The sequence below is a fragment of the Pyrus communis genome, chromosome 15, assembly GCF_041283825.1.
Source record: "Pyrus communis isolate YQ-2024b chromosome 15, ASM4128382v1, whole genome shotgun sequence".
Classification (NCBI taxonomy): domain Eukaryota; kingdom Viridiplantae; phylum Streptophyta; class Magnoliopsida; order Rosales; family Rosaceae; genus Pyrus; species Pyrus communis.
This window is the reverse complement of record NC_142579.1, coordinates 23,946,830-23,963,947: the sequence shown is the minus strand read 5'-3', so window position 1 is coordinate 23,963,947 and position 17,118 is coordinate 23,946,830. Positions and strand designations below refer to the sequence as shown.

Here is a 17,118-nt window from a genome sequence, read left to right as displayed (position 1 = left end):
CTCCAATCAACTTCACTGAGCTCATATATGTTTTTTATCTTTTTTTTCAGCTGAGTACCAAGTTTAGAGATCTTTCAAGGATATATATGATATGAACTCCAAGTCTAAAATTAATCTGGCAGAAAAAGCTCATTCATTTAGCTTCTTTATACCAATTACATCTAACATCAATGTCAATCTTGTTATGTTATTATGGTTTATCCCTTTATGGGTATAAATTAATGGTCAAAAAGCAGGCAAACTTAAAGAGAAACAATTTTAAATAGTTTAGCTTCCATGGGTAAACTAACCTAACCCTTAACCCTTAACCCTAATTCTAACCTTAACCCTAACACTAAGACTGCCTCTGCATTGGCACCCCTTCACGCTTAGGTTGGATTCCTAGACTACTAACACTGCATCACTGTGTTAGCAATTTATTAGCATGAAGCAAATTAGCATCAAGATATATATGCAGGGAAATTGTCATTTTCATAATCCATAGGGCAATAATTACAAACAAAATAATATCAGTGTATGTATTGTCATTTTCTTTACATTCTATCAAGTATCAATATTCTCATTGGAGTATATATAAATGAAGACAAAGCAGAGTTTTAATAAATATAGCCCTAATTTCAAGTTTGCATATCGATATTTGTGAGAATGTGAGGACAAAGTCCTACATTGGTTAGGGACCAACTCATGCAATGGCTTATAAGAGGTTGAGCTACTCCTCATATGCCCATTGGTTTTATGGTGGAACCTCAACTTCTTCATGGTAGCAAGATGTCCCACGTGTGAAGCTCGATGACCCCATGCGCTCCACATCACCCAATTTGTGTGGCCCACGTGTTAGGCTTGAAAATTCACCACGTATGAAGGGGCGTGTGAGAATGTGAGGACAAAGTCCCACATTGGTGAGAGACCAAATCATGCAAAGGCTTATAAGAGGTTGGGCTACTTTCCATATGCCAATTAATTTTATGATAAAATCTCAACTTCTTCAATATTTTTACCGATTCCGATATTTTAATAGAAAAAACAATATAAATAGTTTGAACTACCATAGTTTTAGAGTCTTCAATCAAACTACCCTTTTCTGCCATACTCTAGCTCCTCTTATTCACTCCCTCGACTTATTAACCATCACTCTAATATCACAACTTGAGTTCTTATTGGGTCGTAGCAAAATAAGGACAATGAAGAATAAAACTAATTCAACGGACCAAGATAAAAAGACCAGAAAATAGAACTTTGCATTTCTCTTGTATTCGAGAAGGATGAGCATTTGTGTCATTTCATCTTCTTTTTAGAAACCTTGGGAGCCTCATATTAGATTTAGATTTATGTAAATCTTAAAGAAGTGTTGGATCTATGTCGATCCATCATGACCCCATCAAATCCTTTTCTCATTCATGAGAGCTTTTTTCTTTATGCGTTTTCTCCGTCTATTCATCCAATTAAGGACCACTTTGCGTGTTTTTGGAATATATATATATGGAGACAAAAGCATTGATTGGGAAAGTGGTAGATTAAAATCCAAACATGGAAGATAACTATATGGCTAGGAATCAAATGGCCACTGTTTATACAATCTACTGTAGTCTACCATTATATTTCTGCTAGATACTGTGTTTTTCTAATTCCGAACATGGGATCTCTTCCAATGCCACTAAACTAAGACCTTGTTATCATTTATGACCGCACCCTCCTCAACACGTTATATTTAAAAGTAAGTGTGGATGCAAATTTCATCCAAGGTTGAATTGACAAACTCCACCTATAAAACAAGAAACATTGTGAGCCTAATTGATGAACACACGAGAAAAGTGGGGAGTGTGTCCGCCAAAAGGGTATCCGATGTCTAAGTCAAAGAGACAGTTTAAGAGAAACTATGGCACAATGCATGTTGAGTAGTAAATGACGATTATTGATTTCTCTGTTGAACTTGGTTATCTATAGGAGTGAACCCTCGCATGCACCTAGGAGGGGAGGCCACAAGCCATACTAGGCATACCGCTACGTGCTACTAGTGTGATGTAGACCAATCTCCGCATGCAGCTTATGAGTGGTCCTAGAGGCCTCTAATTGATAACTTTGCAGTAGCATGGACACTCAAGGGAAGAATCTACAGAGCAAGGTTCCTTCCACTTTGGACCGTGTATGAAATAGTGACATGACATATCATGGACCCAAAGAACACCTTGATACATAATTGACTCAAAGGCCTAGTACCCAAAGGGAAGGCATATGCCACATCCCAAAGGACACGGTTCAATTAGGGGTTGTTTCTGACTACTTCAACAAGTGTTAAAATAACTTTTTGACAATCATAAGCGCCAGACTATGTTTAGAAAAAGAAAAGAAAACTTAGGGGGATTATAGAAGCTGTGAGAAGCAGTTTTTCAAAATATTTCACATGTTTTCAATAAAAACACTTATTTTATTTTATTTTTGAACAAGCGATATTACTACACTAAAGGGGAAAGGGGTATCGCTTCACGATGGGTTAGCAATAATTTGGTTAGGGGAAGGGGGCTTAGCCTCACAATGAGTTCGCAATAATTTGGTTCAAATTCCCCCTTGCAAGAATGGAACCTAAGACCTCTCACTTACAAGTGAAGATGAATACCACTAGACTGTAGTACTAAATAACCAATAAAAACACTTATAAGCAGAATTTCTTCTTATAGAGTAATCAAACGGACCTTTAGTTATAACAAATAGTTCGGTCCATGACAATTGCAAAAAAGTTAGAAGGCCCAAACAAAATTGAACATTGGGGTCTTGGCCCATAATAATTAGGCCTTGAGATTCGGCTAATGCAAAAGCCCGCTCGCTGTCTCTCTCTCTCCCCTCTCTGTTGCTGTGTTCCCTGTCTGGACTTTTCCCATTTCATCAGCCCAGTCGTCGATCTTCTTCTTCTTCTTCCTCGTCAAATCAATGAACTCCCATTTCAGTTGATTCTCTGAATCTCCGATTGATCTGGTAGTTGAAGTAAGATCCAACTCCTCTCTCTCTCTCTCTATATTCGCTCTACATCGATCGAATCGTTTCATCACAATTACCAAATTCGGAACAAAAATTGAGATTTCTGGAGCACTATATTCTTTCTTATATACATATATATGTGTGTGTATGTATAGGTTTTTGATGCTGGAGTTGCAGGTGAAACTCTAAGATGGAGTGGACAACGGTGCAGCATCTGGATCTACGACATGTGGGACGCAGTTCAAAGCAGTTGCAGCCTCATGCTGCTGCCTTTCATCCCCATCAGGCCCTTGTCGCCGTTGCCATTGGAAACTACATCATTGGTAAAACACTACCCCACTTCCTCTTTTTTGTTTGTGATTATACCAGCTGCGATTTTCTACTTTGAATATGTTATATATCTCTCTGTGTGTGTATCTTTCTAGTTAGCGACATTGTTTGGAATTAGAATCTCTACTTTTATTTTTGGCCTTCTTTTGGAAAACTGTATCACTCGAGCTCGGGTTTGGGCGTGCGAGTGTGCCATGGGAGTAGTAAAGTGCTTTGATGTGTTGTAACTAGTGCATTTAACATACTTAAGTCAATTATCAGTGTAAAGTTATAATCTTCGATAAGTACTGAGGTTTTATTGATGTTCTTGATGCTGATTTATCTTTCTTGGGAAACTTTTAGTTTCTTATAAATTTTTAGGAATGACGACATGGATGTACTCAGTGACTCCATGAAATCCAAATACCGCATAAAAATTTCTAGATTGAATGTGCTCTCGTGCATATGCCATACAAACATGTTTGTCCTTAATATGTTTTTTGCTCCATCTGCACATCCGGTTATTTTTAATTTTTAATGTCTTTGTTTGCACAGAAATGGATGCATTGACAGGAAGCAAGATTTCATCTATTGATATTGGTACCCCCGTTGTCCGCATGTCCTATAGCCCCACAAGTGGGCATTCAGTGGTGGCGATTGTTGAGGTTGGTTGCCTATAAGCCCTTCTCTGTTTGGATGGTTTCAGATATAGATATTGGATCTCTTCTTATTGTTAATATCCGAGTTTTAGTTTTCGAATATCTCTACTATTATTAAGAGAACCCTCTTTGTCAACCAAAGAGGGTGAAATTTCAAATTTTAATAATTGCTTTTTAAACTGAGGGCATTAAGGTAGCTCCAATTCAAGCGCGCTCACATGCTCTCGTAATTTTTTTCTTTTCTACAGAAACTCCCTGTAACTTATCTGACATGCATATGCATCTGTAAGGTGCTAGTGCTTATGACTAATTGTTGCTTCATATTCTAACAGCAAGTATTTGCGAAATAAAGTGAAATGAACATAATTTATTTATTTATCATTGTATCATAGGAAGACATCTTAGTTCTTGGGTACAAATCCTTGTCACTACAACCCTCTGGTTTATGTTGAATTCCATGTTTTTGTTCTAGTGATTGTAGGTTCGTCTCATAGTAGCTTAAGTTATTGAGAACAAACCAACAAACTTTTCTAGAAGAGTCCCTTTTTATTTTTTTTTTATTTTTATTTTTTTTGTAACATTATAACTGCCAAAACTTGACACACTTTTAGAAGAGTCTTTAATGACAGACTTTTAGAAGCTTTTAAGTATGTGTGTCCTATTCCTTTTGTAAAGTGTGACTACATCTTTTGGTCACTATAATAGATTGTGCTTATTGATTGTGAGACAGATAGAAGATATGTAATTTACTGAGGGGCCAAATATTACGCTTATGCATGTTGTTGTTGGAGTATTCACTTGGTCACTCTTCAGATTGCATTAGAATGGTTATTAGTTAAAAGATGTGTGCTTTAGCATGAACCAGTGCAATTTCATTTTCTCTAAATATACAAGTCTTGAAGAGATTAATCAAAGCACAGAATATAATACGAGTAAATTTGTAGTCTCCTTCATTGGTTAATATATTTTGTAGGTTTTCTTTGTACTTCATTTATTTTGTGTTAATCTTTTGTTGCTTTATGTTGTATTACATTTTATTTGGTGTTATCTTTATCTTCCTCCGCCCTTCATTTTGTAGGACTGTACCATTCGCTCCTGTGATTTTGATGCTGAGCAAACATGCGTCTTGCATTCACCTGAGAAGAAGACAGAACAAATTTCTTCTGATACAGAAGTCCATCTCGCTTTGACGCCTCTCCAGCCTGTAGTGTTTTTCGGTTTCCACAAGAAAATGAGTGTCACAGGTTTTCTTCATTTTTTTCATTTTCTTTCAGTGGTTATCTGCCCCCAACAAACGCACACACAAAAAATGCAGTGACATGACAGTGTAGTAGTATTACATGTTCATTCATGCTGACTGTTTATCTCTAATTCTTGATACTGCTTCAATGTGCATGAAGTTGTTGGAACTGTTGAAGGAGGAAGAGTGCCTACAAAAATAAAGACAGATTTGAAGAAACCTATTGTCAATCTCGCATGCCATCCTCGCCACCCTGTCCTGGTATATGGTTGTTTGGTTGAATTTTGTACTTTTGTCCTTGTAGTCAGAGTACATTTGTGGCTTTTGGATAAACGTCTAATATGCGTAGTCCTTTTATTCTGTGATATTGCAATCATTTTCTTTTTGCCCATTTCAGTATGTAGCTTATGCTGATGGTTTGATTCGAGCCTACAACATTCACACCTATGCTGTTCATTACACCTTACAAAGTAAGATGAGAGCGTTTTTTTTTTAATAAAAAAAATCTTGAGCAAACAGTGAGTCTGATTCTTTCTTGTTGAGTGTTTGAGACTCAAGAGTAATAAATAATAATTTAGTCTTCTTTAAGTGGTTCATGTGTTTCTTCATCTTTTGTTTTTGTTATACAGTTGATAACACCATAAAGCTCATTGGTGCTGGTGCATTTGGTTTTCACCCAACATTGGAGTGGATCTTTGTTGGTGATCGACGGGGTACTCTGCTCGCATGGGATGTGTCAACTGAGAGACCTAGTATGATTGGAATGTAAGTCATTTATGGTAGTTATACTAGAAAAATTATAAAATGGAACACATAAAGTTCCATAAAGGCCAAAAAAGTTTAAAACTAAAGAATTGGAAAAAATAAAAACGTTGTTGTGCACAAGCCAATAGCGATTAGAAATTTATTCCTCTATTAATGCCTCATGTTCCTTTCTCGACTGATTCATTAATGCTCTTGTTTTGTTTTCTTGAGTTTAGTTTACTGAAAATTATTTATTTATCTTAAAGAAAATGGGCTTAAGTTTGTAGCAAATTTTGTGAATTGCTTACTGGACAATCTTATCACAGGCAGCCAGCTGTCATAAAAATTACAATATATGCCTTAAAACTTCTGTAGGGCCAGTTGACCTAATATATCTGGAAGCTCCTCCATAAAGCTAAGAGGACGGATATCATTAACTTAATCACTTAGACAAATGATAAAGGATTTAGAAGCTTCTTAGGTTTCCAGGCCATCAAAGAAGCCTCTTTTGATCATGAAAGTGGTAGTTTTTGATACTTCATTGGCATGTTTAATTCATTGCTAGTGCATACTTTTCCATAATCATTTTCATTGTTGACTAGGACTGCATGCTTCGTTTGTGATACTTCAAGTTCGAGTGGCTATAATGGCTAATAGATTCTCATTTTGTAGAATAGATTGCTTCAAAAAGATTGTTTTCATTATCTTCAGTTACAAGAGGCATGCCTAATTTGCTGCCAATATGATTTAACAGACATGTCATACTATATGAGCCACTCCTATTTAAAAATCTGCTTGTTTTGTCAATCTCTAGCTGGCTCTAATCAACATTTTTAAGTTTGACCATTTGCTGCAATTCAGTACACAAGTGGGTTCCCAACCAATAGCTTCAGTTTCGTGGCTCCCCTTGTTGCGGTTACTTGTGACTGTTTCCAAGGATGGAACTCTTCAAGTGTGGAAAACACGGGTTATAATTAATCCGAATAGACCTCCAATGCAAGCAAATTTCTTTGAGCCTGCTGGTTAGTTATTATTATTGTTTACTCTTTTCCCTTACCATGAGAAGAATATATTTCTTTTGAACATGTTGACTTCCTTTCGTTTTCTTTCTGGCATTTATTTATTTAGTAGTGTTAAAAAAAAACCACTGCAAGGAAACTAGCAATATGTATATGATGTTTGCTTATAATATAAAGTAGTATTTATAAATTCTTGTATGTGGCATGTGTGCTTGCAATTGCATAGACGCTAATGGGGCCATCTTTTTTTTGGCCATCACTTGATATATTCCTAGCTTGTAGTGACTTCAGTGTTTTCCTTTTTCTTTTTTTCGCAGCAATTGAATCACTTGATATCCCTCGCATCCTCTCTCAGCAGGGTGGTGAAGCAGCTTACCCTTTACCGCAAATTAAAACTCTAGAAGTTCACCCAAAATTAAATTTAGCAGCACTTCTGTTTGCAGTTAAGCACAACCATTTACATAACACACATTTTACTATACCCATATCCAAAAGTGCATATTTTTAATATTATAGTTTTGTTGTAGAATATGACAGGGGGAGACAATGTGAAAAATAGGGCAGCGTACACTAGGGAAGGAAGGAAACAGCTGTTTGCAGTTTTGCAAGGTGCAAGAGGGTCTTCAGGTAAAAATAAGATTTGCACAATATTGTGTATTTATTTGTTCTGTTTTGTTTGAGTTGTGACCTTTTTGAATGCTTTATTATTGGCCTTGTCCACCCGAGTTTTTCCCGGTTTAACACCACATCATCCTGAGGAAAATGCTACTTATTATTTGGTCTAAAGAAAATGCTTTATTATTGGTCTTTGTTCAAGGAATCTAACTAATAGTTTGGTCTAAAGATAATTATAGCAAATGTACATGCTATCTAAGTTTTCTCATGATTAAGTAGAATGTTTTCAGTAGTTTCCACAAAGAAATGAGTTCATTAAAGTTCTGGTGGTAGATAATACACTTTATGTTGGAGGTTATTGTGATCATATGTATTAGCAGGTGATCTTCAATTACTTTGAAGAAGTTATCAAGATGTGACTATTTTCTTTTTTTCTACTGCTTCTTGTTATGGTTTTATTTAAATTGGAATGGACTGTATACTTGTCTAGGCATTGCCTGAGAGTGGAACAAGGCAAGCAAAAGATTCAGATCCATCTGGGAGTGGAAGGTTTACTAATTAAGTGCTTGTTGAGAAGATCAATGCGTTCATTAATCATTAGTGGCACCTCACTTTCTGCTGCATTCTTAAATAGTTTTGCCCCTTTTTTTTGTCTTTTCTCTTCTTTAGTGCCATTCATAAATCTGACAAGGACTTAATGGGGAGAAGAAAAATCTTTAGCTGTCATACTTATTATGTACTTCTTAGGATACAAAGTTGAAAATTATTTCCGTTTATATGCCAATGATTGAGCATTTTCTTGATCAATCTGTAGACATCTTTAGGGTGTAAGCTTGCTAATCTTTGAGTTTTACAGGTACGCGTTCTGTAATTATATGTATCGTTTGTGTCTGTTATGAGAAACATAATTGAAGTAGCATTTCATGATTTGTGTTCTCCTGAATAATTTTGTTAGTTTCACATTAATATCGTGCCTTTCCCCCCCTTTGATATTTTGGTTTTTAAGATAGCAAATTTTTTTATAAACTTTTAATGTTATGAATAGAACCTTTATAGAGTTATTTCTATTGCTGCTGTGCTTATTGACCAGATATGCTAATGGTACTGGTATTTGCAGCATCTGTTTTGAAGGAAAAGCTTTCAGCTTTGGGTTCATCTGGAATATTAGCTGAACATCAACTTCAAGCTCAACTGCAAGAACATCATCTGAAAGGGTGAGATCAGAGTTTTTGTAAACCAGATTTGTTGTCCCGGTTATCAGCGGAAGTTTGATTTTAACTTTAGAGAACTTAAAAACCACCATGTGATTTTTCCAACAATTTTGTTAGGTTGTATTCAGCACCTTTTGTCAGCTATCTTGACCTCAGATGCTTTACATCTGTAAAGAGTTTCCCCATCTACCATTTTCACTTATTGTTCATTGAAAAAAGAGGGTGGTGCTATCCACACACCCCTTTTTACCTTCTACACACCCCTCTCAATTTCTGGCCATCCGATCGAATGAATTGAAAAGGGTAAGGACAGAAGTTAACAGGGGTTGTGGAAGGTAAAAGGGGATGTGTGGATAGGACCAATAAACTAACAGATGTCAAAATTGAGATGGCTTAGTTGTATTTTTTGTTTTGGACATTACTGGTGGAATAAGTTCTCTTTTAACCCTTTTCTTCTTTTGGGTTACTACTTATGGCATAGGCTGTAGTTGTTGACTTAATTTTACTGCTTTTCTTCAAGTCTTAGCCTTTCAATCAGTTTCGATAAAAAAGAATAAGGACTTTCACTCATAAAGTTTCCGTGGTATTAAAGGCTTTGTCAATTTAAATTATATTTTGTGTACATGTGTGTATATGTCATATTACTGCTTTTCTTGGTTCAAATTTGGGCTTGCACTCTTAAATTAGTCACTAAAGGCTTTGTCGGGTTAAATACGTTGGATTTGTTTGCGGCTTTATATTAATAATGTGATGAAGTTTATTAGTATTGTATATTGTCTAATAATTTTTCTTTTATTGCAGCCACAGTCAGCTGACAATATCAGACATTGCCCGGAAGGCTTTTCTCCACAGCGTATGTCACTTTTATCGTAAAGATGTGATGTAAAATTATTTTATTATTGACTTGTACTGTTATGAGGATGGATCATGGATAGGTTTTTATGTGACTCTAAGGGGATTGATTGTAGCTTAGGCAAAATTCAAAAACCATAGTCCAGCTTATTTTTTCCCGTCCCACTCCTTTATATTAAAACACTTCTTGGGGACTTCCAGTCTGATCTAATCTGACTTCTCAAGTTACTTGTTATGATTCAGTCTATTGTTGATTCATTCATTGCATTATTGTTATAGCATTTTATGGAAGGTCATGCCAAAAGTGCCCCAATATCTCGGCTGCCCCTCATTACTATTGTAGACACTAAGCATCATCTGAAGGATGTTCCTGTATTTCAGGTTAGTTTTCTCAGCTATAGATTGATTGTGTCTTGTGTTACTTTTCCTTAATTTGTATATGAAAACTTTGGTTCATCTGCAGCCTTTTCACCTGGAGTTAAATTTCTTCAATAAAGAGAATCGGGTTCTTCATTATCCTGTCAGGGCCTTTTTTGTTGATGGATTACACCTTATGGCATATAACATTTGTTCTGGAGCGGACAGTATCTACAAAAAACTTTACACGACGGTAGTGTTTTGACATGATATGCTATGATTTGAATTAGTCTGATGTCTTTGTAATTTTCCCTTTAGCTTTTATGAGGATTCCCACTTGGTGGTGCTAATGGTAGTGAAATCCTTTTCTCCTCTCTTTCATAGGTTCCTGGAAATGTGGAATATCATCCAAAGTACATGGCCTACGGTAAAAAGCAGGGCCTATTTCTTGTTGTCTATGAGTTTAGTGGTGCTACAAATGAAGTGGTGCTTTATTTTGAAAATACCGATTCTCAGGCAGCAAACAGCAAATGTACCACTATAAAAGGTTTGTCTGCCTATTGGATGCCTTTATTCCCCAGAAATGTCTACATATGCATGCAGGAGATCTAGTAATTATTCACAAATTTCATCTTTGAGTTTTGTAGGTCGTGATGCAGCATTTATTGGACCCAATGAAAATCAGTTTGCAATTCTTGATGATGATAAGACTGGACTGGTTTTGTATATTCTACCTAAAAAGGCTTCTCCTGAAGCTAATGAGAAGATTCTATTGGCTGAAGAACGCCAACCTGTGGATACTGACACTGGTCCCAAGGGTCCAATGCAATTTATGTTTGAAATTGAAGTTGATCGAATTTTTTCGACTCCAATAGGTACTGGAGGGAAGAATTTATCATGTTTAGTTTGTAAAAAAGTTTTCATCCATAGTATGTGCTAATCATAGTATTCTGTGATTGTAGAGTCAACATTGATGTTTGCTTCTCATGGGAATCAGATTGGCTTGGCAAAGTTGATTCAAGGATCCCGGCTTTCTAATTCTGATGGTCATTATATAGCAACAAAGGGTGAAGGGAAAAAGTCAATTAAGTTGAAACTAAATGAGATTGTACTTCAGGTGATCATATAACCATTATGGTTTAAAATTTATTGTTCAACAATTGAAAGTAATTAGGGCGTGCTGCTGAGTGCCAAAACCTTTCTTCCCCTTTACACTTCCTCAGTTGAAACTTGAAACTACCCAAGCAAGGGTAAAAATTTTCCACTCCTGTTTGCCTCTCTCACATTGCCTAAGAAAGTTTCTGGTTCAAGCTTAAGGACATCTCAAGTTTGTGTATTTTATCAGCAGACTAATTTTCCTGTGAAAAAAAAAAAATAGAGCAAATTTTCTTTATTATCCTAATATAGAGAGAATTTGATTGTTGCTCACTATGCTTGCATCCGATGCATAGGTGAAAATTTCTTCTATATGTATCGACTGCTAATTAAAATAGAGACATCATTTACACACGTCACAAGACGTGCAACTATATTCTTCTGGAATTGTATTCTTCTTAAACTACGCTGTTGTATACCTAATTTTTTGAATGTGCAAACCATTTTTAATCTGCCCCTTTCAAAGATCCAGCTGCTGTACTTTGACAGGTTCACTGGCAAGAAACTCTTAGGGGCTATGTAGCTGGAATATTAACGACGCAAAGGGTGCTTATAGTTTCGGCAGATCTAGATATACTCGCAGGCAGTTCCGCCAAATTTGATAGAGGACTTCCTTCAATATCCTTTACAACATTTTGGTGTATAAGTTTTTACGTTTTTTTTGTTTGGTAATCATTCATTTAACTCAATTATTGAGGCTTTTACAACTTGTTTGAGCACTTGACCTCTATTCACTTTAGATCTCTTTTATGGGTTGGACCTGCACTTCTCTTTTCTACTACCACTGCAATTAGCGTTCTTGGCTGGGACGGTAGAGTAAGGACTATTCTCTCTATCAGTATGCCTTATGCAGGTGTGTAACTTTATTGGCTGCTGATGTTGACGCGGGTATGTATCTCTCTGCTGTTATCCTTGTGACTCATTATGATGTATTTCTGTGCAGTTTTGGTTGGTGCGCTGAATGATCGGTTGTTGCTTGCAACCCCAACAGAAATAAACCCCAGACAAAAGAAGGGAGTTGAGATTAAGAGCTGTCTTGTTGGGCTTCTTGAACCTCTTCTTATTGGATTTGCCACAATGCAAGAGAGATTTGAGCAGAAGCTTGACCTTCCAGAGATATTATATCAAATAACATCAAGGTTTTTCTTTTTCCAGTGATCTTATACACATGCTGTCTGTTTTGAAAATTATTTTTGTGCTTCTTACATCATAAAGCACTAAAGCAGTATAACAGTATGGGTTGTACTGTCATTTTCTTCTTTTCCAAACCTTGATAAATATTGGTTCTTGAATAATTGCTGATGGCGCTTTCTAAATGAAGGTTTGACAGCCTGCGTATTACTCCAAGGTCTCTTGATATTCTTGCTAGAGGCTCTCCTGTTTGTGGAGATCTTTCTGTGTCGCTATCTCAAGCAGGACCACAGTTCACTCAGGTAAGAAAAAGTGGTGTTTAACAAATTTTGGTAGTTGTCTGTTTTGTTTACTGAACTTTTGAAATAACTTAGGTGTTGAGGGGTGTCTATGCTATCAAAGCTCTCCGGTTTACAACTGCTTTGTCTGTATTAAAAGACGAATTTCTGCGCTCTAGAGATTATCCAAGATGTCCTCCAACCTCTCATTTGTTCCACCGGTTCCGCCAGTTGGGTTATGCATGTATCAAGTATGCAGATAAGACAAAGTGTTCTTTTTTATTTTTATCCCGCAAATTTCAGTTTCTATAAATTTCTTACGGCTTTTTTTCAGCGAACTTATTCCATATCTTTTTCTTTAATGACTGCAGTTCAATTTTAAATTTTATGATATCATACTCTGACATATCTAATATTATGTAAGACATGCTTTGGGAGGTACTTGGGTAGTTGGGTTGCAGTTTGGGAAGTACTTGAATAAAACATTTGGAACTAAAAATCTATACAGACAAATCACCCTCAGACCTTTCTAACCTAGAGTTTTTATAATTTAAAAATTGTCCTAATATTAATGAGTAAAGGGTGTCTAATAGTGGTATCAGAAAATTTAAAATTAACTTTTGAGTCTTCTAAACTTTGCATGTTGTACAAGATTATGAAAGGAATATGTGGAACAGAGCAGGAGATAAATAATAAAAAGAAACTTGGTAGGGGATTGACTCTGATGTAGTGGTTAAAATAGGAATCCATAGTTTCTTTACCTTGTGCATGAAGGATTATAGGTCTGCCTATGCTTGGAGGAATTATTCAATCTGTGATAATGCTTGCTTGACAAAAGTTGTTCTGGTGGATCAAATTCTTTTTCAAGTGCATGCTTATGTACTTGAATTTATATTGAGCTTATATTTGACATCCCTTTTCAGGAGTTATGCTTGTCAAGCCGCATTGAAGGTTTTTCTTTTCTGTTGTTTATTTAGATTGCTCCATCCAGGGTTCCAGCTCATTGCTGAAGAACTGATGGATTGGTGGTTGTCATGTTACTTTCTGTAAAAAAAAATAGTTCTCATGTTACTTTGTCTTCATTGAAGCAACTTTTGTTTTATAACTTAAGATAAAATTGCAGGTTTGGGCAGTTTGATAGTGCAAAAGAAACCTTTGAAGTTATAGCTGATTATGAAAGTATGCTCGACCTCTTGATATGCCACCTTAACCCCAGTGCCATGCGGCGTCTTGCTCAAAAACTAGAAGAAGATGGCACAGATTCAGAATTAAGACGATACTGTGAAAGGATTTTAAGAGTCCGTTCTACTGGATGGACTCAAGGAATTTTCGCTAACTTTGCTGCTGAGAGTATGGTCCCTAAAGGTCCGGAATGGGGTGGTGGGAACTGGGAGATCAAAACACCAACAAACATGAAGGCTGTTCCTCAGTGGGAACTGGCTGCAGAGGTGATGCCGTACATGAAGACTGATGATGGCACCATCCCATCCATTATCGCTGATCATATTGGTGTTTACTTGGGATCAATCAAAGGACGAGGCAACATTGTAGAAGTAAGGGAAGATAGCTTGGTCAAAGCTTTTATATCTGCAGGTGGTGACAACAAGCTAAATGGTCTTCCGTTGTCTAAATCCACATCTAATGTGTCCAGGGGAGTGCCTGGTGGTGGTTCGTTGATGGGTCTGGAAACACTTAACAAACAATTTGCCAGTTCCTCTGCAGCAGATGAACAGGCTAAAGCTGAAGAAGAATTCAAGAAAACAATGTACGGTGCAGCTGATGGCAGCAGCAGTGATGAAGAGGGAACTTCAAAAGCTAAAAAGTTACACATTCGAATAAGAGACAAGCCCATTGCTTCTACTGCTGTGGATGTGGATAAAATCAAAGAAGCCACGAAGCAGCTCAAACTTGGTGAAGGGTTGGGTCCACCTATGACCAGGACCAAATCATTGACCATGGGATCCCAGGACCTTAGCCAGATGTTATCCCAACCACGTCCTCCAGTTAACAGTGGGTCAATGGCTCCTCGTGTAGGCTCTGCCCCTGGTGATCTATTTGGTATGGACTCGTTTACACAACCTGCAACAGTATCACATCAAGCTCCTACCTCAACAGTTAAGGGGGTTGGAGCTGTACCTATTCCAGAGGACTTTTTCCAGAATACGATACCATCCCTTCAGGTTGCAGCCACACTGCCCCCTCCTGGGACCTATCTTTCAAAAATGGATCAAGCTTCTCAAGGGTTTGAAAGCAACAAGAAAGCATTTAACCAGACCAATGCATCCAGTGCCAATGTCCGTCTTCCTGATGCTGGTGTTCCCCCTCAAGCTAGTCAACTGGCTGCTCCATTCGAGCCCGTTGGACTTCCTGATGGTGGTGTCCCACCATCCTTAGGCCAGGTTGCTGCGCAGCAACAATCTCATATTCAATCAACTCAGTTCCCAGTTTCTACTCGACCTCTTGATCTTAGTGTCCTTGGGGTTCCAAATTCTACTGACTCTGGAAAACCTTCAGTGCAGCCTCCTTCTCCACCATCTTCTGTGCGTCCTGGACAGGTAGTACTTACATGTACGTGGACACAAGCTTCGAATTCCCACCATTTAATCCACTTTTATTTCCTGGTTTTCCTCATAACAGGTACCCCGTGGTGCTGCAGCTTCTGTATGTTTTAAAACTGGAGTTGCCCACCTTGAGCAGAATCAACTTTCAGATGCGTTGTCTTGCTTTGACGAAGCTTTTCTTGCATTGGCTAAGGATCAGTCTCGTGGAGCTGATATTAAAGCGCAAGGGACCATCTGTGCGCAATACAAGATAGCAGTCACTCTTCTTCGGGTAGTTATAATCATTATTCAAGTGTTAAAATAAACAGATGAAATGTGCTCTTTAGGCTAAGTGACTTATGGATTATAGTACAACCCTTTTGCCTATATATTGACAATAAGGAACTAAAAACACCTGTGGGGGTTGGAATATCATATTCCATATTTGATTATTTCTATTGGTTGTAAGATCCCATAAAAAACTGATCTGAAATCTTGTGTTTCAAAATAATGGCAGATAACTCACCTCTAATTTGGTTTTCATCCACAGGAAATTGGGCGGCTGCAAAGAGTTCAAGGTCCTAGTGCAATCAGTGCAAAAGATGAGATGGCAAGACTTTCACGCCACCTGGGTTCGTTGCCTCTTCTGGCAAAGCACAGGATAAATTGTATCCGAACTGCGATTAAGCGGAACATGGAGGTGCAGAATTATGCTTATTCAAAGCAGATGCTTGAACTCCTGCTATCCAAAGCACCTCCAAGTAAGCAGGAAGAGTTGAGGAGCTTAGTTGATATGTGTGTGCAAAGGGGTCTGACCAACAAGTCCATTGATCCACTTGAGGATCCTTCCCAGTTCTGTGCCGCCACACTTAGTCGTCTGTCAACTATTGGATATGACGTTTGTGATCTTTGTGGGGCCAAATTTTCAGCTCTCTCAGCACCCGGTTGCATTATTTGCGGTATGGGAAGCATTAAAAGATCAGATGCTCTCACAGGGCCAGGGCCTGTTCCTTCACCGTTTGGTTGAGGTCTAAATTTCCGCAACATGCTCGCGTACGGGCCCAACTTTGATGGAATTAGCCCCAAACGTTGTAACATATCTTTAACCTCAAATGTAGTTGCTATATGGTTCGGAGGAGGCTTTACCCACACCGGAGAGATCATACCACTTCCCGTTAGGTATATAATGTATCATGTTTATCTGTTTGTATTTGAGTTTGAGTTTATTGTCATGCCCTTATTATTGTCTTTTCTCTTGTGTGTTTACCCCCACCCCACCCATTTTTTATTGTCATTATCCAATTCAGTGATGTTCCCAGTTTTGTGATTACTTTCCCTTACTTTGTAAAGAACTGGATCCTATGATATCTAAAATTTAGTTGAGCAGTGTTTTCTCCTTGTTGCTCTCTGTGAATCGTGATGCTTTCATCATTTATAACTAAAATTTGCATGCGATGTGGATACGCCTCTCTGTTTCCCTCTCCTCGCCTGACACATGAAAAAGCAGCGTATGTCCCGTGCGTCTCTCTCCTTGCGTGGAGAGGGAGACAAAGGGTTATTCACCATGTTGCATGCAAGTTTTTCTTCTCATTTAAACATTTAGTATCTTGTCCTGTTCATCCATCTTTGTACGTTTTGGTTCAAAGTAAAGTAAAATAATTGAAGTTACAAAAGCTAACAAGAGGGGCCTCTTCCCTTGGTGCATCTCAGAGCAATTTTTCAGTGTTTCTAGATTTTTTTTTTTTCCTTTAGCAAAGCAAGGTACAAAGTTAGATTCCAACTGTTTCACTTTGCCTGCTTCATAATTTGGCAAGTGGGAAATTGGGAATCCCTTTTTGCAGCACTACTACTTGCAATCCAATTGTTCCGAGGTGTAAATCCGACAACCGGAACAGTTTTTAGGTTCTCTTTCATCGGTTATTCATTTAGAAATTGGCAACGACAGTAATTATCAAATTTTCATTTCAGTTGTATCTAACAAACAGCGTTTTTGTTGTTACACGTCTTAGATGACAAAACGGTTGAATGAAGATCT

General features: G+C 37.5%; 1 protein-coding gene across 5 annotated transcripts; it reads left to right on the top strand.

Annotated features, from left to right (window-relative positions):
* Positions 1 to 2,840: 2,840 nt before the first annotated feature.
* On the top strand, positions 2,841 to 16,479 carry LOC137732834 (uncharacterized). 5 transcript variants are annotated; one of them, XM_068472096.2, is made up of 25 exons: positions 2,841 to 2,979; positions 3,129 to 3,296; positions 3,838 to 3,947; positions 5,020 to 5,185; positions 5,342 to 5,442; positions 5,579 to 5,651; positions 5,811 to 5,946; positions 6,787 to 6,947; positions 7,262 to 7,386; positions 7,472 to 7,571; positions 8,677 to 8,773; positions 9,572 to 9,623; positions 9,902 to 10,003; positions 10,086 to 10,232; positions 10,364 to 10,526; positions 10,627 to 10,854; positions 10,942 to 11,096; positions 11,624 to 11,752; positions 11,870 to 11,987; positions 12,078 to 12,273; positions 12,456 to 12,567; positions 12,640 to 12,794; positions 13,667 to 15,098; positions 15,181 to 15,375; positions 15,634 to 16,479. In XM_068472096.2, exons 2-25 carry the CDS (start codon positions 3,164 to 3,166, stop codon positions 16,108 to 16,110), a joined length of 4,863 nt encoding a protein of 1,620 aa, XP_068328197.2. In that variant the 5' UTR covers positions 2,841 to 2,979; positions 3,129 to 3,163; the 3' UTR covers positions 16,111 to 16,479. The 5 variants fall into 5 exon arrangements, with proteins under 5 accessions (XP_068328197.2, XP_088543004.1, XP_068328204.2 ...); XM_088686878.1 differs by having other exon boundaries at positions 11,855 to 11,987; XM_068472103.2 differs by having other exon boundaries at positions 2,849 to 2,979; positions 3,151 to 3,296.
* The last annotated feature ends 639 nt before the right edge of the window (positions 16,480 to 17,118 follow it).

Bases quoted from the DNA above. Each gene is read 5' to 3' on its own strand.
- LOC137732834 (XM_088686878.1), top strand. From the start codon at position 3,164: ATGGAGTGGACAACGGTGCAGCATCTGGATCTACGACATGTGGGACGC. The intron at 7,387-7,471 runs GTTAAGCACAAC...GTTTTGTTGTAG, and splicing joins TAGCAGCACTTCTGTTTGCA to AATATGACAGGGGGAGACAA. The intron at 11,753-11,854 runs ATATCCTTTACA...TTGTTTGAGCAC, and splicing joins TTGATAGAGGACTTCCTTCA to TTGACCTCTATTCACTTTAG.